At 63.7% G+C, this 18,529-nt stretch overlaps 1 protein-coding gene across 5 annotated transcripts in view; it reads right to left on the reverse strand.

The window, feature by feature from the left end:
* Window positions 1-5,154: 5,154 nt before the first annotated feature.
* The window catches only part of PLXNA1 (plexin A1), a 46,523-nt gene continuing 33,148 nt past the window's right edge, over window positions 5,155-18,529 (reverse strand). For all 5 annotated transcript variants that reach the window (XM_036868518.1, XM_036868515.1, XM_036868513.1 and 2 more), the window contains 10 exons: window positions 18,295-18,361; window positions 13,097-13,243; window positions 12,851-13,010; window positions 12,123-12,226; window positions 11,836-11,932; window positions 11,333-11,523; window positions 11,086-11,255; window positions 9,651-9,863; window positions 9,423-9,573; window positions 5,155-8,275 (listed from right to left, as the gene is read on the reverse strand). In XM_036868518.1, coding sequence (XP_036724413.1) covers window positions 8,180-8,275; window positions 9,423-9,573; window positions 9,651-9,863; window positions 11,086-11,255; window positions 11,333-11,523; window positions 11,836-11,932; window positions 12,123-12,226; window positions 12,851-13,010; window positions 13,097-13,243; window positions 18,295-18,361 — 1,396 coding nt within the window. In that variant the 3' untranslated portion in view covers window positions 5,155-8,179. The remainder of the gene's footprint in view (window positions 8,276-9,422; window positions 9,574-9,650; window positions 9,864-11,085; window positions 11,256-11,332; window positions 11,524-11,835; window positions 11,933-12,122; window positions 12,227-12,850; window positions 13,011-13,096; window positions 13,244-18,294; window positions 18,362-18,529) is intronic.

The raw sequence follows: 18,529 nt of genomic DNA on the forward strand, positions 1-18,529 counted from the left end.
CAGACCTGAGAGTTTAAAAAGAAAACAAAAAACTGGTCTAGTCCTACTCTGTCCAGTGGAAATAGAACATGAGCCAGAAATGTAATTTTAAATTTTCTAGTGGCCATATTTGAAAAGTTAACACAAACAAGTAAAACTTAATTTAATATCATCTTATTTAAGTCTGTCTCTCCAACAGATTATCATTTCAACACATCATCAACATAAACAATTTACTGAGATATTTTACATCGGGTGTGTACCCACAGCATGTCTCAGGTCAGGCAGCCAGTCTAATGCTCCCAAACGACCAGCTGCAGAGCATCAAGCAGTGCGGGGCTCATTCCTTACATCCCACGTGACAGATCCATTTGGGCAAAGCCATAAAAAAGAATCTGTTGGCTAATGTAACGGAAGGCCACAGTAGATCTTGTCTACAGGTGGGGCTGGGTCCAGGAGGTTTGTCTCTCTCTCCCTCATCTCTTGGCTCCACGTTTTTGAGTTGGTGTCACTCTTAGGCAAGTTCACGAATTCTGCCCCCCCTGCCCCCAGAACACCCCACATTAAGGAGTATTCTCCGTTTTCAACAGTCTCAGGGAAAAACGTTATTCCTGATCAGGTGACATGCTGAGCCTGACCAGAAGGGATGCTCTTATTGGCCAGTCGGGGTCATGTGCCCATCAGAGGTGTGGCAGCCCCACTGGAGCATCCCCCGAGTGAGGAGGAGGAGCAGCTCCCAAGACCAAGGACTCAGGCCACAGGCAGAGCCCAACACCTGCGCCCTGAATCGCAGCCCAGTGCAGCCTCTGGGGTTGAAAACGCACACAGCTCTGCTGGTGTTTTGTTAATGTAACTTCTTAATTGCCCGTAACTTATCTAATCTTGCTCCCAAGCTTCTGCCCTATGAGAAGCAGAAACAAACCTTAAACTTTCAAATATCTCAATCTGTGGTATTTAAACAGTGTCTTTTGGGAAAATGGCAAGTCCAGGTCACAGTTCAACTCCCTAACAGGGCTCTCCCTCCTTTTTGCTTCTTCCCAGGAGAGTGGTGGGGTCTGAGGCAAAGCTGACAGGGCTTCCTGACACTAGGAAGGGGAGGTCTGTTCCTCTGCCGGCCTCCAGTGCAAGTGTCTCACGCACTCAGGGCCTCCCTGTACAGCTGCACAGGTTGTGCACTGCACAACTCCATGGGAAACCGTCAGCTCAGACTACAGTGCATACAGGTCTTCCTGTAATTGTGTGGGCAGCAGCCCTGATCCCACTCACCTCTGGTCCTCAGCCTCAGTCCTCATTGAACACCACGGCTTGCAGGCAGGTGCTCCTCTGTAGTGACTCCGGATGCGGCTCCGGTCCCCGCCCCGCAGCCTCCTCTTGCTGACTGCAGGCTCCTTCCTGCTGCTGGTGGGCCCCTCAGCACCTCTGTGCCCCGGGCCGCTGTCCCTCAGACCTTCATCCTACCCTTCCCTCACCAGGTGGGGCAGGGGCCTCAGTCGGCTGGCCCCCAAGCCTGCGCCTGCGGCAGGGACCCTGAGTCCTCTGCGCATTGAAACTCTGCTTGTGTCACGTGAGGCTTACGGGGTTTAGGGCCCCTCCCTTCAGGCTGTGGCCGGAGCGAAGAGGGGATTCCTTGGCTCGAGGCGGCCTCCACCTTCCAGGGTAATAATGACTCAAGCCGTCAGCCCGCAGGGTCTGCTAGAGCTGTTCTCCCCCTTTACCTACCAGAAGGCCGAGGCAGAGACACACACCTGCCCGCGGTCGCACGGCACTCAGTACGAGACCCGGATTCCAAGCCAGGAGAGCGGACTGATCATTTTAGAGGAATGTGTGTCTGAGAAACTCTATTTGAGAAATTCATTCAAAGAAGAGAAAAGAGGCTCTTTCTTGCCCTAAAAGCTGCTCCGCGCCCTCCCCCGCGTCCCCTCCGCGGTGTCACACCTGTGTGTGTGATGTCGCAGGAGAGACTAGCCCACAGGGAGACACAGGCGCGGGGCGAGCCCTGGGGGCTTCCGGGCCCGGGGGGCGGGATGGACGAGGCAGGAAAGGCCCTTGGGCCGCGGGGCAGACGCCTGAGGGCGGCGGGAAGCGGGTTGCGGGGGCTTCGGGGCACAGACCTGCCATCCACGAGGCTGCGGCATCCTCCAGTCGGGAAGGAGAGGCCGGAGAACCGCGGTGCAGCACCTGACCGGAAGCGGAAGTGCAGGGTGGGAACGCGGGGAGGGGGCGGAGGAGGGCGGGGCCGGCACGTGGTAACTTCGCGCAGGTAGCTGCTGGTTGTTAGAATTTCATATTAGTTTCACTTTCATCGTATTATTTTTATGGCCATTTTCTATCGATGGCAGGCGATACTGGTCATCCAGTGATGACAGCGTCATAAAGTTTCCCTTTAAAAAACGTCTTCGAGTTAAAACTGGACAAGCGTGTTTAGAGGAGGCGGCTTGAAGGACCCGCGAAGGGCCGCCCGGGGTGGGGGCGGGGCCGCCAGCCGAGGCCTCAAGGGCCAAGGAGGGCGGTAACCAGAGCCTCGGACCCAGGGCTCCAGAAGAGGAGGACACAAAGCCAAGGGGCCTCATTCAGCAAACCACCTGGATAAACGCAGTTTTGAGACAATTGAGGAGATTCGAATATGCAAATACTAACTTTGACAATGTCACGGGGTTATATAAGGAAAAAGTGTTTATCCACTAAAAGTAAACAGGGAGATGTTTGAGAGCTGGGCACCCAGCAAGGAACACGTGCTGGGGGGGGGGGGCGGGTCTTCAGCTGGGCGCAGCAATGATGCCTGAATAGCCGATTTCTCAAACTAAATAATTAGACCCCAAGCGAGCTGGTTGACAGACAGCTCTGTCCCCAGGTCCTCCTGTGTCCTGAATGCTACCAGCTTGTAACAGTCGGTGTGGTCTGGGCTGTGCTGCAGAAACAACAGTTCTCCAAATGTCTATGTCCTGCACAAGCTCACGCCATGCCCCCAATGCATGCTGGCTGGCGGCCCTGCTCTCTGGAACCCTCACTCCAGGAGCGAGATGTCCAGCGCAGATGTGACCCGAGCATCTTCCACTGACACCCCCATGGTCAGAACGAGTCCCAAGGCCCCACCCAGCCGTTTTCAGAAACGCCACACATGCCATGAAGCAACATCACCTGACAGGCTACAGGGTCTCCAGAAGGGCCCAGAGGGGTGCAGCAGGGCCAAGGCCCCTGGAGACACACAGCCTCCAAATGCGAATCAGAGCCTGCCCTCCTTGCTTCCCAAGGAGCCTAGAACAGCCTCTGCTTCTCTTGGGCTTGAGGCCCCCTCTCAGCGTGGACGATCCTTGGCCTCGCACGCTGCCCCCCGCCCCAGGCTCTGCTCCCTGATGGAGCACGCCTGGGTCGCCCCCGCCCAGGGGACACTGTTCCCTCTCGGGTCTCCACGCTACTGCCCCTCCCCAGATGGCTCTCCCTGTCTGTCCAGCTGGCTGCCGCCACGTGCCCCTTCTGCAGTCACCTGGGTGCTACCCAGCCTTGCCTGTTATTTTATCCCTGCTCCACCAGCCACCCCATCACCAGGGCTTAGCGCAGAGCTTGGCACCCAGAAGGGCTCAGCCCAACATGCTGGACCGTCAGCCAGCCTCACCCCCGCCGCCCAGACACTCCCACCCCGTGCCCTGCCCAGAGCGGCTGGCGAGTCCCAGCCTTGACAGCCGATGGCTAACAGCCGGGATGAGCCCACGTGCACGGCAATCAGAAGGCACCACCCTCCCTGCCGCGTTGCGCTCCCTGAATAATCACGCTTGATCACCGTGAGCGCTGATTGCGCCCAGAGACGGCGCCTGCTCTCAGGCTGGTGGGGCTGGGGCCCTCCGCAGCCTAATGAGGGTAATTGAGGCAGGGCTGATTGTGCCGGAAAGCCGGAGGGGACAGAGCTGTGGGGACAGGCTGCGTCACACCCCAAACAGGTCCGTGTTTGCTAAATTTGTTTCCGATGCAATTTCATGCTGATTACACTGATTTCTTTAGTAATTGAGCCTGGCGCTGAGCTCACCGCCTGCAGCCCTGGCTGTCAGGATGGGCCCATTTTGGAGCCGGAGGTACTGATGATGATTTATGGTCCACCGTCAGAGCTCTTGGGTCGGAGATACTGCAGGAAGGCAGGCTGGAGTGCCGCTGGGCTTCTCTGGGGACCTCTCTCCTGTGAGGCGGTGGCCGGCTTTCAGTCCCGCGAGGCCACTCCCCACCGTGCCCCTCAGCTTCCTGTTTGCCTGGGTCACTGTGAGGGCCACACAAGTGCACTGGCCACAACAGTGGCTGAACCACGAGTGGGCCGTCAGCCTCATCACTGTAGCTGCTTGCGTCCGCCTGCAGATCAGGCACAGGCAGACGTGCAGGTCGCCCTTTGGGATCCATCACGCTCATCCCGTCCAGACCCAGGCCTGCCTCTCCCGGTTGTCACCTCTGATACCCACGCCCCCCGGGGCAGGAATGGCTGTCCCTTTTGGGCCCTGGAGGAAACAACCCAGGGACAGATGGGGTGCTGCCCAGAGCCACACCCTGGGAGAGGCTGCACCGACACCTTCTCCGTCAGGGCAGGAAACCACCTGCCAAAACCTTCATGGGATGGATCGATGGGCCTGTGCTGGGAGGGCCAGCCTTGCCCAAACTGGGCCCCTCCGCTGCAAGGCTCCCAGTGGGGTGCTCCTGGCTGAGAAAATCTGGCACGTGCAGCTCCAACGCTGCTGCTCAGGGTGGGGTCCCAGGCCAATGTCCAGGCTTCCCCAGGCCCTCTGGACTTTAACAGGGTCTCCAGGGACCAACTGCTCTGAGCCGAGGCAGAAGAACACCCAGGGGACCTGAGAGCACACTGCGTGGGCCCAGGTCAACAGGACCCCCTGGGTGGGGCTCGGACCCTGTGTTTTCAGTCTCAGCTGACGGTTCCCCGGTGGCCCGGGGGCCCAGAGCACAGGAGCTCTGTGATGCCCGGCCCCCCGAAACACAGCTGGCGGAGGATCTGCACCTGTGGTCCTGGGGAGGCCCTGCTGCACTGGCCACGCCCTGAGGGCAGGAGTCCCGGCATCCCGGGCAACCCTGCTCCCAGGGGGGAGCACAGGATGTGCCTGCAGTTCTGCGGGCCGCGTGGCCCCAACCCAGCACCCCACCCCCACCCCACCGCTGAGTAAGGAGAACCCAGAGCCGCGAGTTTTAGCAAAAATGTTTATTCTCTCCTTAATGTGTGTTTATTTACAAGTACTAAATCTGAGACAGTAAAATAGGAAATGGCCGTGTATTTACACAGCCTGCGAGCCACACCGCCCCCGGGAGAGGCGGCGGCAGAGGGGCCGCTCAGGCTGCCGAGCGATCGCTCTTCTTTTGGGTGGGGGTTTGCGGCGTCAAAGGACAGCTAATCGTGGGCTTCGTCTTAAAAATATCTCTCTCTCTAAATATATCTATTCTAGCTTGTGTAGCACCAACGGCGTGAGCCCTCAGCTCCAGCACTGGCGGGGCTCGCTCAGCAAGGGCAAAGCGGGGAGGGCGGGGGGACCTCTCCCGTCGGCCTGGGGCCCGGGTCGGGGAGTGCGGGCAAGCTCGAGGTATATGGAGAGGCTAGCCTCCCGACCGAGGCCGAGCCGTCCTGGCGCTCCTGAGACGCGTGCGGGCGAGGGCGGGAGGGGGCCCGGGGCGGCAGGCATCCCGGCACACCGCCCCACACCACGGCCCAGACCCCCGGCCCTGGGGCTGCAGAGGGGCCTTGGGGGCCGCCCACCTGCGCGGAGCAGCGCTCCCACACCACACTCCGGCCACCCTCAGGCCAGAGCCGGAGCTTGGGGTCCGAGTGCCCGGCAGGAGGACGGGGAGGTGACGGCGGGCGCCTGGGCCCAGTGCCGAAGGTGCAGTAGGGCCAGCAGGACCATGGAGACGAGCGAGGAGGAGGACTTGGCCTGACTCCAGCCCCGGGAGAGGAAGGGGCGGCCGTGCTGCGGACTGGACTGCAGGCGTAGGTCAGCGATCAGCTCGTGTGTAAACAGACGGCGCTAAAGTGCTTGCACCTGGCCCGCGCACGCGCTCCACGAGGCCTCGCGCCCGCAGGGCTGGCTCCCCTCCTGCGTCACCACCGCCCAGCCCGCCGCCCGCGGGGCAAGCACGGGGCCGGGAAGGCCCGAGGAACGGGGGCTGGGACTGGATTCTGAAGACGGCGGCGCAGCGGCTGAGGAGCCCCCTGACCCGAGCGGGGCTGGAAGAACGGGGGCTTCGATCAGAAGCAGCTTCAGGGAAGACTCGGGGGGAGCGAGACCTGCACCCGGACGGAACCCGGACGGAACCCGGCCCCGGCCGGCGCCCGCCCGGCCTGAGCTCCTGCTGGACACCCACCGCGTGGGGGGCCCGAGCCTTGCTCAGTGCCCACGGGGCCCAGGGACCCCTTCACCCCGGTTCCAGGAGCTCCCTGAGTCAGGAGGTGGCGGGTTTCACCCCTCCTCCCGCGAGGGAGCAGCTCCTTGGCTGATGGTGGTGTGCGGTCTGGCTCACGCTGCTTGGGGGGAACCCAAGACGGGCGGCCGGGGGCGCGGGGCCGGCCACAGCTAGCTGTCCCTGAAAGTCCGCGGGAATCTGTAGTACCGTCGAAAAAGTGAATTGAAAAGGGGACAGGCCACTGCCTTCACAAGTGACTGATTAATTAAAAAACATGAAAAAAAGGCCTAACAACCTCTAGTATTCAACACTTGCAGTTTTAAAAAGATCAAGTCAGACTAAACGCTAGCACAGTCATGCAGGAATCCACGGCCCGCGTCCGGGAAGCTCTCGGCCCGAGAAGTCCTCTCCTTCTCACGTCAAAACGAAAACAGGACGACCCGCAGGTCGAGGGCGGAGGCCTCGGGGGTGCTCCAGCGGGGAAGCTCTGGCCACTTTCTCCACGACCATTTGGTATTGCTTTCCCGCTCCCTTAATTCTCTTATTCTAAAGTGTAAAATTCCTCCTCCTCCAGGTAACTGTACAGGACCCCACTGGGGCTGGAGACAGGCTAGAGCCACATATATATATATATATATATATGGATATATATGTACAGATTTTTTAATTAAAAACGCGTTCTTTTGCTCGCTGAGAGCAGGACGGGCAGACCGGCTCTGTAGGCCCCCTGGTCACCGCGTCCTGCTCCTGGCCAGGCCAGTGGGTGTGGTCCGAGGCCCCCACGGCCCCGCTGCCCAAGCAGAGCACAGTAGGACCCCCTTGCTCCCCTAAAACACGAGCAACAGCCCCCAGATGTCCCCCCGCTCCGAGGGGCCAGCACGCTGCTGAGGGGCCAGACTGACGCCGCTGGAAGGCGGGTCGGGGCCAGGGAGGGGGAGGAGGGTGCTCGGGGCTGCTCCCGGGACCTCCACAGCCGAGAGCTCAGCCCGGGACGGGGGTGGGCGCGGTGGGGGGAATAAATAAGGGGAACGTGCACACATGACCCGGAGCCCCAGGCCCCAGCGGCTCCCAGAGGCACAGCCCTGAGGACGGAACGGGATCCGAGTCCTTCTGGAAGTCACTTGGGCCCTGCGTGGAGCCGTCCTGCAGCCCCTCCATGGGAGGGAGCCGGGGGCCTCTCTCTGGGCGAGGTCGACGTGGCGCTCTGGCCTCGGCCGCGGAGAGCACGCGGTGAATCGGAGGATGGCAGCGGCGGTGCACTGGTGAGTGTAGGGTTGCCGGCACGTGGCAGGTGGGTGGTGACGCCTGGACCGACTTCAGCTCACCGTGGCTGGGCCCTGAGCATTCAGTCTCCCCGCCCAGCCGCCAGCCACGCCCCAGCCCTCAGACTCTGCCTAGGGAGCCGGGCACAGCTGACCCCCTCCCAGCCCCTGGGCCTGGCCCTCCTGGCCTCGGCAGCCCAACCTCTCCCTACAGGAGGACTCCTGCCTCACCCCGGGGACCTCAGCAGTCACCCACTGTCCTGAGAAGGCCCCCGGCCACACCTGGGCTCCCCAGCCCCACGGCGAGCAGCTCTGGGCGTGGAGGGTGCTGCAGGCACCGTCTCACCCACACCAATAAGAGCCGGGACCCCCGCAGGCGGGAAGGGGACAGGGGCGGCGAGGGGGACCAGGACTGCACACCCGGCCCGCGGCGCAGGGCACCTGGCATGGCTGGGGCGAGGCTGCCTCCGTGGACCTCCCAGCTCTGGCCGCTGCACAGGGACCGCCCCCGAGGGCCCTCTCACTCTCCTGCTGGCCAGGCAGCCGTGGGCGACGGCTCAGCTGCTCAGGGCCATGGTGTCCACCACCTGCTCCAACTTGCTCCGGAGCCGCTGCCGCCGTGCCTGCTCATCCTTCTCCAGGGCCGTCAGGATCTGCGGAGGTGGGAGGGGGGCATCAGGCCTGTCCGGGGCTCGGGGTCGCACATAGTGGGCGTGTCCAGAGTGGGCTCCAGGCTGAGGCCACTGTGTCCCTCCCACTCGCAGCTGAGGGACCTGGGCCTGGAGCCGGGACCCCCAGACCCCGCGTCCCTGGGGTCTCCATCCGCCCCTCATCCCCCAAAACCACCCGAACAGGTCTCAGGTCCCCGCCAGCCCTCCAGGTCCCCGAGCACCAGGGCCCGCCCCCTGCACCCGCGGGGCCTGCTGGGCTCTGTGCTCACACCCCAGTCTCCCGTGGCGGCCAGTCAGCCCCCAGCACGTGGCCGTGCTGCCGTCTCCCTTCACAGCCCCATCGCCCCACGTCTCTGCACCCCTCACAGCACAGCCCCTCGGGAAGAACCGCAGCCCGCCACCCCCAGGTCACGGCTCGTCCTCCGCGGCCCTGCTTCCATGCCCTGCCCTGCGGCCTCTGCCCGTCGGCCCCGGGGCTCGGCCACCCCCTTCCCTGCTCTGGGCTCCCCCCGGGGCCACCTCCCCCAGTCTCAGCTGAAGGGCCTCCTGCTCAGCTGCAACCCCCATGCTCTGACCTGCAGCCCGGTCTCCTGCGCTCACAGCCCCGTCCTCTCAAACCCGCACAGAAGTCAGAGCTGGCGCCTGAGCCCTCGGGCTCCTGACGTGGCCCCTGCAGCTGGGCAGCCCGGCCGCAGCCCCTGCTCCCCCACCCCCCGCACCTGGCAGTCAGGCCCCGTCTCTGAACCCCAAAGGCCGTCTCCCTCGGGAGCAGCCCAAGAGCCTGCAGCCTGCACACCCAGCGACGGCCCCGCCTCCCCCTCCCCTCCCAGGACGCTCCGATTCAGCCTCGCGGCCTCTGCAGCCCGGCCCGCTCTGGCCTCAGGGCCTGGGCTCTGGCCGCCCCCGCCTTGCCCCTCCGGCCCTGGGCTCTGTCCGTCCAGTGCAGCCCACAAGCCAGTCGTCCGTCCCGACGTCTCAGGGAGGCCCAGCTCTGCGCACGCCCGGCTCCAGAAGCAGATTGGGCGCCGAGGGTCGAGGATGGCCCGTGCCCTGCCCTGGAGACGCGCCCAGACCCATCAGGCAGCCCGGGCTGGGGCAGGAGCCTGCTCGGCGAGGCTGGCGAGCTTACCTCATCCTTGTACTTGCTGATGTAGGAGTAGATCTCGTGCAGGGCGCTCATGCTGTTGAACTGGCTCAGGTGCAGCCGCGACTGCTCAGCCAGGTACGCGCTCATGTCCTGGTCGCTGATGGCGGGCATCTTGGCGATGTCTGCGTAGTACCTGCGGCGGGCGGGCGGGCGGGCATGTGAGCTGGGTCCCGGCCCCTCCCCCGCCCGGCCCTGGGCCCGTGCCCCCACCTCTCCACCCAGCTCTTGTAGTTGGGGATGTCCTTGGCGTAGAGCAGCTTGTTGGAAGGCGAGTCCTTGCCCAGCTTGTGCTCAGATGTGGAGCAGGAGTCCATGAAGGTCTGGGCCACCACCGACAGGCAGGCGTCCGTGATGCTGCTCTTGTGGATGTCGAATACGAATTGTGGGTTCTTGATCACGTTCACCCAGAAGCGCAGGGGCAGGCTGCGGGCAGGCGGGCGCACGGTCAGACGGGCCTCGGCAGCCCTCGGGCCAGCGGGGAGAAGCGGCTGACCTGTGGCCTCACCATCCTCCCGGCTCTGGCCTTCACGGCGACCATGTATTTCCACGCAGCCGGGGAGACACGCCCAGAGAGCCGGGCCGTGAGCGAGGGCTGCTCCTGCTGGCCAGCCCCTCCCCCACGGTCCCAGGGGAGGGTGTGCACACCCACAGGCTCTCTTGCCCTTGGGCACCCACTGTGCCCGGCTGCAGTCCTCCAGGCCTGAGTGCTTGCTCACGGCCGGGCCGGCTCCCCGTGAGTCTCGGTAACAAGACCAGGAAAGGGTCCGGAAGACGCAGCCCCACTACAGCTGACCCCATCCCCAAAGGCCACCTCTACTGCAGCCATCAGCTGGACTATCAACAGCCTCTAGCCACGTGTCGCTGTTTAAACTTAAAAAGTTAAAGATTCAGGTTCTCGGCTGCACCAGTTATGTCACATATTCCTAGTCACGAGTGGCCACGTGGATGGCACAAACCTAGAACTTTCTATCATGCCAGAAAGGTCCCCTGGACGGTCCTGACCTACACTGCCCCCCCTTGGTGCCCGGTGGACCCCCTCAGGGGCTGTGGGCAGCACGGGTGGAGCTGGAGGCCCAGGGTGGGCTCACTTGGAGAGGACCCGGGCTGCATCCCAGGCTTGTGGAGCAGCAGTGCGCGGGGGGGGTCAGGGCATGGGGAGGAGGAGGCCAGAGGCACAGAGCTTGTGAGGACCAGACAGACCCTGCCGAGGGGCCCGGTCAGCTCCGGAGGCAAAAGCCACACCGGCAGTGAGGGGGCGACAGGACTGAGGGCCCCAGGAGTGTTTGGTCTCACTGTCACCCGCATCGCTGTAGCCAGCGTGGGATGGGCCTCTGTCCCACTGAGCCCGTTTCTCACGCAGAAGCCTACACACCTGCACGCAGCCGTGCACGCACAGAGACGCGCACGGATACGCGTGTGCACACACACACACCCCGGCCACCCACATCTGAGGGGGCCCCACAAGTGGGTCAGCGGATGCCCCCGGTGGCTGAGTCAGAGAGGCCCCCACGGAGAGGGACCAGCCGCAGCCCGGGGCAGTGGACGGGGCCGGCCTCCCGGCACTGCAGCCCCCAGCCTGGCCGGGCTGCCCCCAGGTCCCAGGCGGGGACCTCGGCCCCGCCCCGCCCCCGCCCCCGGCCAGTACCAGTTGCTCTTCCAGGTGTGGCGCACGTCTGCGTCGTGGATCTGGTGCTGGTCGGCCTGCTCGTCCAGGAAGTCGAACATGTACTTGATGGCCAGCGGCAGGGCCGAGCCCCGGTGCGCCGTGCTGAAGATGGTCTCGAAGAGGTCGTCCACGAACTTCTGCAGCGTGCCCTGTGGGGGGGCAGGGCGCAGCTCCAGGGGCTGCCCCGGCCCCGTGTGACCCGCCCAGGCCCCCTCCCTCCGCCCACCTTGGTGGCCAGCAGCCGCGTCAGGTAGATCTCGGAAACCATCTTGCTGCCACGGTCGCCCTCGCGCTGGTCCAGGTGGTCGTGGTTCTTGACCAGGTGCCACAGCTTGGTGCCGCTCTCCAGGTCGGGCGTGATCATGGGCGTGCGCGAGCGCAGGCTGTCGGGGCTGCTGGCGGTGCGCAGCATGCTCTCTGCGGGCACGGCGCCGTCAGCTGCTGCGTCCCGCTCCCGCCCCCGCCTGCCCGGCGCCCTGGGCAGGCAGCTCCCCTGTGTGAGCCTCAGTTTCCCCCTCTGAAAGCTGGGGTCGTCCGCCCCTACCTCCCTGGGTATCTGGGGACGGTGCTGCCCGGGGAAAGGCCGAGTGTCCCCGGGACAGGCTGGAACCAAGCCGTCCCAGGCTGCCACAGCGGCGCCCAGAGAGGCGTTCTGCCCAGGTCAGTGGTCTGCCCGTTGCCCCCGCCGGCCCTCTGCCCCCGCCGGCCCTCTGCCCCGCCGGCCCTCACCGTATCTGCTGAGGGACTTGGTGAAGGTGGACGAGTTGGAGATATTGTAGGCGGACGTCTGCTTGGGCACCAGGGCCACCAAGGACCCATCCGTCACCTACGGGCAGGGGGCCGGGTGACGCATGACCCACCACCCGCGGCCGGTCTCTCACCTGGGCCTCAGCCTCCCCCCCAACCCTGGGCGACCCCACGTGTGACCGTGCCCTCTCCTCCTGCAGCTTGGCCCCCACCGCTGCGCCCCATCGTGGGAAGAGGGGCGCGAGCCGTGGCCGCAGGTCGGGGGTCACCTGGTAGTGCGCCAGCGTGTTCAGCCTCTTCCAGTCGTTATCGATCTTGGTGGTGACGTCCTCATCCTGCAGGATGATGCGGGCCATGCGGCCCTGGCGCCACTCTGAGGAGGAGGGGAGCGCTGGAGGGGCAGGGCAGCCGGCAGGTGCTGCCCTGCTGCTTGCTCCCTCCATCTGGACAGGCCCAGAGGGCAGGGTCCCAGGGGCTCTGAGTGAAGGCCGGGCAGCAGAGGGACAGGCCCAGCCCAGAGCAGAAGCCCCACACCCCTGCTGCTGCCCAGCCCCTCTAGCAGCCCCCCGCCTGCCCAACGTTGGGCAGCCCAGCCCCACGTGGTGTGCCCACCTTCCGGAGCTCCAGGCCGGCCTCCTAGCCTGGCACTCAAGGCCTCCCTCCATCGCGGCCCCAGCCTCATCCACCAAGGGACCAGACCGGTCCAGCCCGGCTCTGCTCCCCTGGCCCTTCCTACTTAGCAGGTGCCCCTGCCCACGCCCCGCTCGTGAGCCATCTCGAGAGCCCCCAGCTCCAAGGGCCCACCTGCCTCCTAGAGCACACGGGGACCCCACCCCTGCCCCCACTGGCAGGGGTGCAGCCCTCTCAGTGCCACCCTGCTTCCACCACCCCGGGGAGCAGCCGACAGACCCAGCCTGGGTCACACACCCCTTCCTTCCAACCCTCCGGGCCAGCGCCCGGTGCTGGGACGACGCGACAGAGCCCCTGCCGGGCTCACCCAGGTCCATGTCCCCGGCCTTGGGCCGCTGGGAGTAGGGCACGCCCTTGTACACGGCGTCCAGCAGCTTCTCCTTGACCTGCGTCACCGTGTCGCAGTTCAGCCCCTTCACCGGCACCTCGGGCGCGTTCTCGTTCTCAGGGTTCACGCAGTTCAGGGTCTGCAGGTGGGCGGGCAGGGCGTCAGCCCCCTCCTCCTCCCTGGCGGGCGGGAGGGGCGGGGCGGGGCGGGGCGGGCGGCGCTCACCAGCGTCTTGTAGTCGATCTGCTGGCGGATGAGCTTGTCCTCGCTCAGGGAGTAGCGCGCCTCGCCCGTGATGGCGTCAATGGGGCCCTTCTCCATCTGCTGCTTGATGGCGCAGTAGAGCAGGAAGAGCGGCTCCCCGGCGCACTCCTGGGGGCGGGTGGGCGGCGTCAGGCCGTGCAGGACCCCCGGGCTGCGCCCCAGCCACTGCCCTGGCCCCAGCGTCTACACCGGCCCCCGCACGGAGAAAGGGCAACATGGCCAAATTTGAGAACCTTGGTTCCAAAGTCCAAGGAAGACCGTGAAAACCACTTCATGGCAGACCATCCCCCCACGGAGATGGGCATGAAAATCCCAGAAAAAAACCTCAGCAAAGGGACCAAGCGGGGAGGACCAAGGCCAGTCAACCCCGCCTGAAGCCTCGCCCGGTTCAGGCCTCGGTAGGACCACTGCCCCGGCGCCACTCACTGCCCAAAGCAGCCAGTGCTGCATGTGGATGAGGCGCAGGCCCCGGTGCCGCCCCCAGGGCCCAGGGGACCACAACGGGTGTGACCATCATCTATCAGATGGGGGGGCGCCCTCAGCCAGGACCCGCCTGCAGGAGAGGGCCGCCCCTCCCTCCAGAGCACGTGGCCGACGCAATCACAGGTGCAGACGCACCAACCCAGGGCAGGAGGCTGGCAGGGCGGCTGTCCGGGCACTCGGGGAAGGTCTGCGCTGCCCATCTCTGACCACACGCCGCCCCCCACCCCCACTGCAGCCACTGGGCGCGTCCCCACCTCAGGGCCTTTGCACCTGCTCCCCCTACAACGAGAACTCTCCCCCTCAGGTCTTCACTGCCCCTCCCAGACCCTACCCGACGTCCCTTTGTCAGAAAGGCTCTCCCGGGCCCTGGGCCGAGCCCCCTGGCCCTCACTGCCATCACACAGAGCCAGCCCTCTTAAATGGTCTTGTCCGCTTCCCTGCCGTTCCCCCTCTGGAGTGGAAGCTGTCTGCAGGCCAGGGCGTGCCTGGCCCCTCCCGCTACCTCCCCAGTGCCCAGCACGGAGCGGGCGCGTGGGGGGCTCTACAGATGCTGCTGGACAACAAACACCGTTAACAAGCAGCTGTGGAAGGAGGGTTCCCGTCCTGACCCCCGGAGGGCTGCCCCGACTGCAGTGACCGAGCTGCTGCGTGCCCTGCACGGCTGAGTCCCCACCTCAGCCGGACACAGGCCCCTCTCGTCTCGCCCCCCACCCCACGGAGCTCGGGAGTGAGTGTGGCCCAAGCAGGCAGCTGTCGGCCTGCTCCCTGGCCCACCAAGAGCGGCCCTGCCCGGAACCAGATGCTCCAGGCAGCTCGTTAGCCTCTGCGGTAATTAAAGAGACAGCTGCCAAGGAGCGGCAGTGAGCACAGGTCATCCCGAGACCCTCCAGCAACATGCCCTTCTCTGAAATCATTTCATCTGCAAACTTGGCTGCGTTCCATCAGCTAGGACAGAGGCACAGCCACTAACAGCTGCCTCTCCCTGCAGACGCCACGAGACTTGCTCCTCTCGGAAGAAAAGGGGCACCTCAGGAGGTCAGAGGGTGAGGTTACACAGCAAATCACAAGAAGCCAGGATTCGAACCCAGACAATCTACCGCTAAAGCAGCTGGTCCTTAAAAGCCACGTGTCCTTACAGAACAGGCAGGCTGAGCAGGCTGTTCACTCTCGGCCTGGATGGCAGGCTCTGACCCACTCCCACGGGCCCGCCCAGATGCTGGGAAGCAGGAACCAAGGAGCAGAGAGGCTCGGAGACGGGAAGGCCCAGAACCCAGCCCTTCCCTGCTGGGCCCATTTCCTGCACAGGGAGAGGAGGACCACCTCGGTGTCTCAGGCCCAGCCGGAAGAAATGTGCAGAAACCGTCAGTGAATCTCCAAGTGCAAAGATGAGACAAGTACAGGCTGTTTGATAAATGTTAGAACAAGCCCTTCTCCACTTGGGAAAGAAAATCAAGTGAGATCCCTGCCTCACACCATATACTAACAGAAAACATTCCTCAGCATAACACAGGAGCTGTAAATGACAGAAAAGTTAAAAATTCTCTTGGGACTTCCGTGGCGGTCCATTAGTTAAGACTTCACCTTCCAATGCAGGGGGTGCGGGTTCGATCCCTGGTCGGGGAGCTAAGATCCCACATGCCTCAAGGCCAAAAAACCAAAACATAAAACAGAAACAATTCTGTAACAAATTCAACAAAGACTCAAAAACATTCTCTTTCTCTTCCAAAAGAAATAACCACCCCCAAAACACGCACAAGATAAAAACATACAAGTCAAGATAAAAATAAAAGTGGTTGATCAGACAAACGAAAGGTGACAACTTATTAAAGAAACAGCTGCCAACACACCAAGCAGTCTGCAAGAATGGAAAGGCCAGTGGGGGCAGGTCCTGTCCACGGCTTGGGCAGGTAAGACTCAGAACGATGAACAGGGGCAGCCTCTCTCGCACGACAACCTGGCAGCACGTATTCAGACGAAAAATAAGCCTGATCACCATCACTCTTCTGAAACCCACCTGAGCTTTGACATGGCAAGCAAAGGTCCCCAGGTCAGGATGCCAGCTGCAGGACTGTCCGGGGAAAGATCAAGCTCCCCTGAATGCCCGTATTAAGGAACATTATACAGCTGTTAAAAAGAATGGGACACCTGTCTCTGTCCTGACTTGCAAAGATGGCCACAGCGGGGGATGCCCAGTGCAGTGCAAAATGCACGGCACCAAAGAGGAAAAACCCCACACTGAGGAAAACGTACGACACTAGGACTTCTCATCATCACAAGTACAGTCTGTTTAGAGATATTTGCTTCACTGCAGAAACCAGCCTGGGGACACACACCCAAACAGATGGTCGTTACCTCCAGAACTTGGGGTGGGGGGCTCAGCTCTGCCGTTTAGGGGCACTACAGAGAGCATGGATTACCTCGCTAGTTAACTTTTTTTCCTAAAGAGAGCGAGGAATGAAAAGGATCTGCGTTGTTGAAAACTAGCTTGTGGCCCGCTAAAAAGAAAGGCGCTACCAAACCAGGAGGAGGCTTGGGGGAACCTTAACTGCGCGCTACCAGGTGAAAGAAACCAATCCGAAAAGGCTACACCCTGCACGATCCCGACCGTAGGACATTCTGAAAACGGCAAAACCATGGAGGCAGTGGAAAGATCAGTGGTTGCCAGGGGTTGGGGGGAGGGGGGACGAACAGGTAGAGCACAGAGGGTTTGTAGGGCAGTGACAACGACCTGTACGACACCATGATGGAAACGCGCCGTTACACACTTATCCAAACCCACAGAACACACACCCCCCAGGTGAGCCCCAGGGCCAACCACAGACTGTGTGATGCTGATGTCGGTGTAGAGTCACCAACTGTGACAAATGGACCACGCTGGTGGGGGCGTGGAGGGGGGGGCAGAGGATATTTGGGAAATCTCTGGACCTTCCGCTCGACTTTGCCGTAAACGTAAACCTGCTCTAAAATGTAAAGTCTGTCTAACACACGTACACACTCAGCCCGTGGCACAGGGAACCCAGCGGCCAGTGCCAGGTCCCCTCCTGGAGCCGTGTGGGCAGCAGTCCAGCCATGCCGCGTCCCTGCCTGGCGTTTCCTGGTCTGCAGCGAGAGTGTGTGCACCTGACCCCACCCAGCCTCTCGGCCGGGACCCCGCCGGGGACGACGGGTGCCGGGGGCAGCTCCGCCGCAGGCTCCCAACACTCTGCCCTGCCCTCCAGGCTTCCCTCAGTCCTGCTCCCTCGGCCAAGCCTGGCTCCCTCCCTCCTTCCACTCTCCCACCCGTCCTGTGGGCAATGCCCGAGGCCACGGCACCCTCAGCCTCTGCCGGCTGTGTCCTGCACGGGCCACATGCCCAGCCCGGGTCCTCAGACAGAGCCGTCAAAGCGGGCCTTCTCTGAGCCCGCTCCCCCAGGTCCGCAGAGACGACTTAATGAGCACGTGACCAAGTCACGCGGTCTGCAAACAAGCGCGCTTTACAGGAGAGGCACAGCTCTGTTACTGCCACCCGTCCTGCATGACAACAACGTCCTCGCACTCTGGGCGTCGCCGTGCCACCACCCGCTGGGCGAGCCCCACCCCGCCCGACCCCTCCTCTCTGACCTCGCGCCCACCTCAGGGCCTTGGGTCCCCGTCGGGCTACCTCCTGCCCCCCCTCATGCTCTCGTCTCACCGCCCCATCCACACTCTCACACCCCCGTGGACACCGCGCCCCTTCCCCATCTGCGCCCCTCAGCCCAGCCGGGACTCCGTCCTGAGCACTCTGAGCCGCGGCAGACGGGCGCAGCACCCTGCACGGAGGACGGGAAGCCCCCGCCACCCCCGGCTCGGGACGCTGCCGGGAGCTGAGCCTGCACAGCCACACGGCCGCCACAGAGATCAGACCCAGGCCGCCCGCGTCACGAGGCTCCACGGCCCGCTCCCTCGTCCACCGTGGAGCGCTAAGCAGGGGCCACCGTGCGAGGACCGGGCCCGGCTGCCAAGCCTTCGGGTTTTTCAAGGGAAGCCAGACAGACATCTGGGTCTGACGACCTCGCAGTTCTAAAATGCAGGCGGCCCATCTAGCTGCTCACGGCCCTGACAAAGTCCACCTGGACCCACGTCTAGCCGGCCTGCAGGCTGTACCCGTTCCGAGGACAGCCTGGCTCCCCAGGGCCTGTCTGGGGGTAGGGGCTCTCCCAGCCCGAAAAGGAATTGTCTGGGCAACGACAGAGGAAGCCCGGGCAGCTGCCCGCCTCCTCACAACGGGGCCAACAGGACCCACCCCCCGGGCGCCTCCTCAGGCTGGCCCAGGGCCAGCTGCTGGACACACACACGCCCCTGCCCGGGTGCTCCCTCTGACCTCAGGTCTGGGCCACGGGCACTGCACGAGGCCCACCGGAGCCTGGACGCACGGCCTGGGCCACGGGCACTGCACGAGCCCCACCAGAGCCTGGACGCACGGCCCAGCTCAGCCACATGCAGCTGCGGGACCCACGTTAGACCCGGGTGTCCACCCCTGCCTCGGCGGCTGAGTGAGGACAGGACAGCCTCCACAAGGGGCAGGGAAGAAGCTAAAGGACAGACGCGAGCCGGGGGCGGTCCCGCCGAGGCCCTGGCCCCTTCGTGCCTCTCGGCTGAGGCCCCACCAGCCGCCCCTGGCCCCCCACCCCCGCCGGGGCCCCCTGGGGCCCGCCCACCTTGAGGAATTTGTACAGAAGGAAGGTGAACCAGTTGGTCAGCATCTTCTCTGCCACCGACTCAGTCCTGGGAACAGAACACACGCAGGGGCGGCCTCAGTCCTACCGCCAGGCCCGCCCACACCACCGCCCCGCCACCCCACCCTCCCCAGGGCCAGAGGTCAGGCCTCGGCCTCAGAGCAGGTGTCGCCTTGCGCCGAGGGGTCCCAGACAAGGCCAGCCCCGGGGTGGGTTT

The sequence above is a fragment of the Balaenoptera musculus genome, chromosome 11, assembly GCF_009873245.2.
Source record: "Balaenoptera musculus isolate JJ_BM4_2016_0621 chromosome 11, mBalMus1.pri.v3, whole genome shotgun sequence".
In the NCBI taxonomy this organism is placed as follows: Eukaryota; Metazoa; Chordata; class Mammalia; order Artiodactyla; family Balaenopteridae; genus Balaenoptera; species Balaenoptera musculus.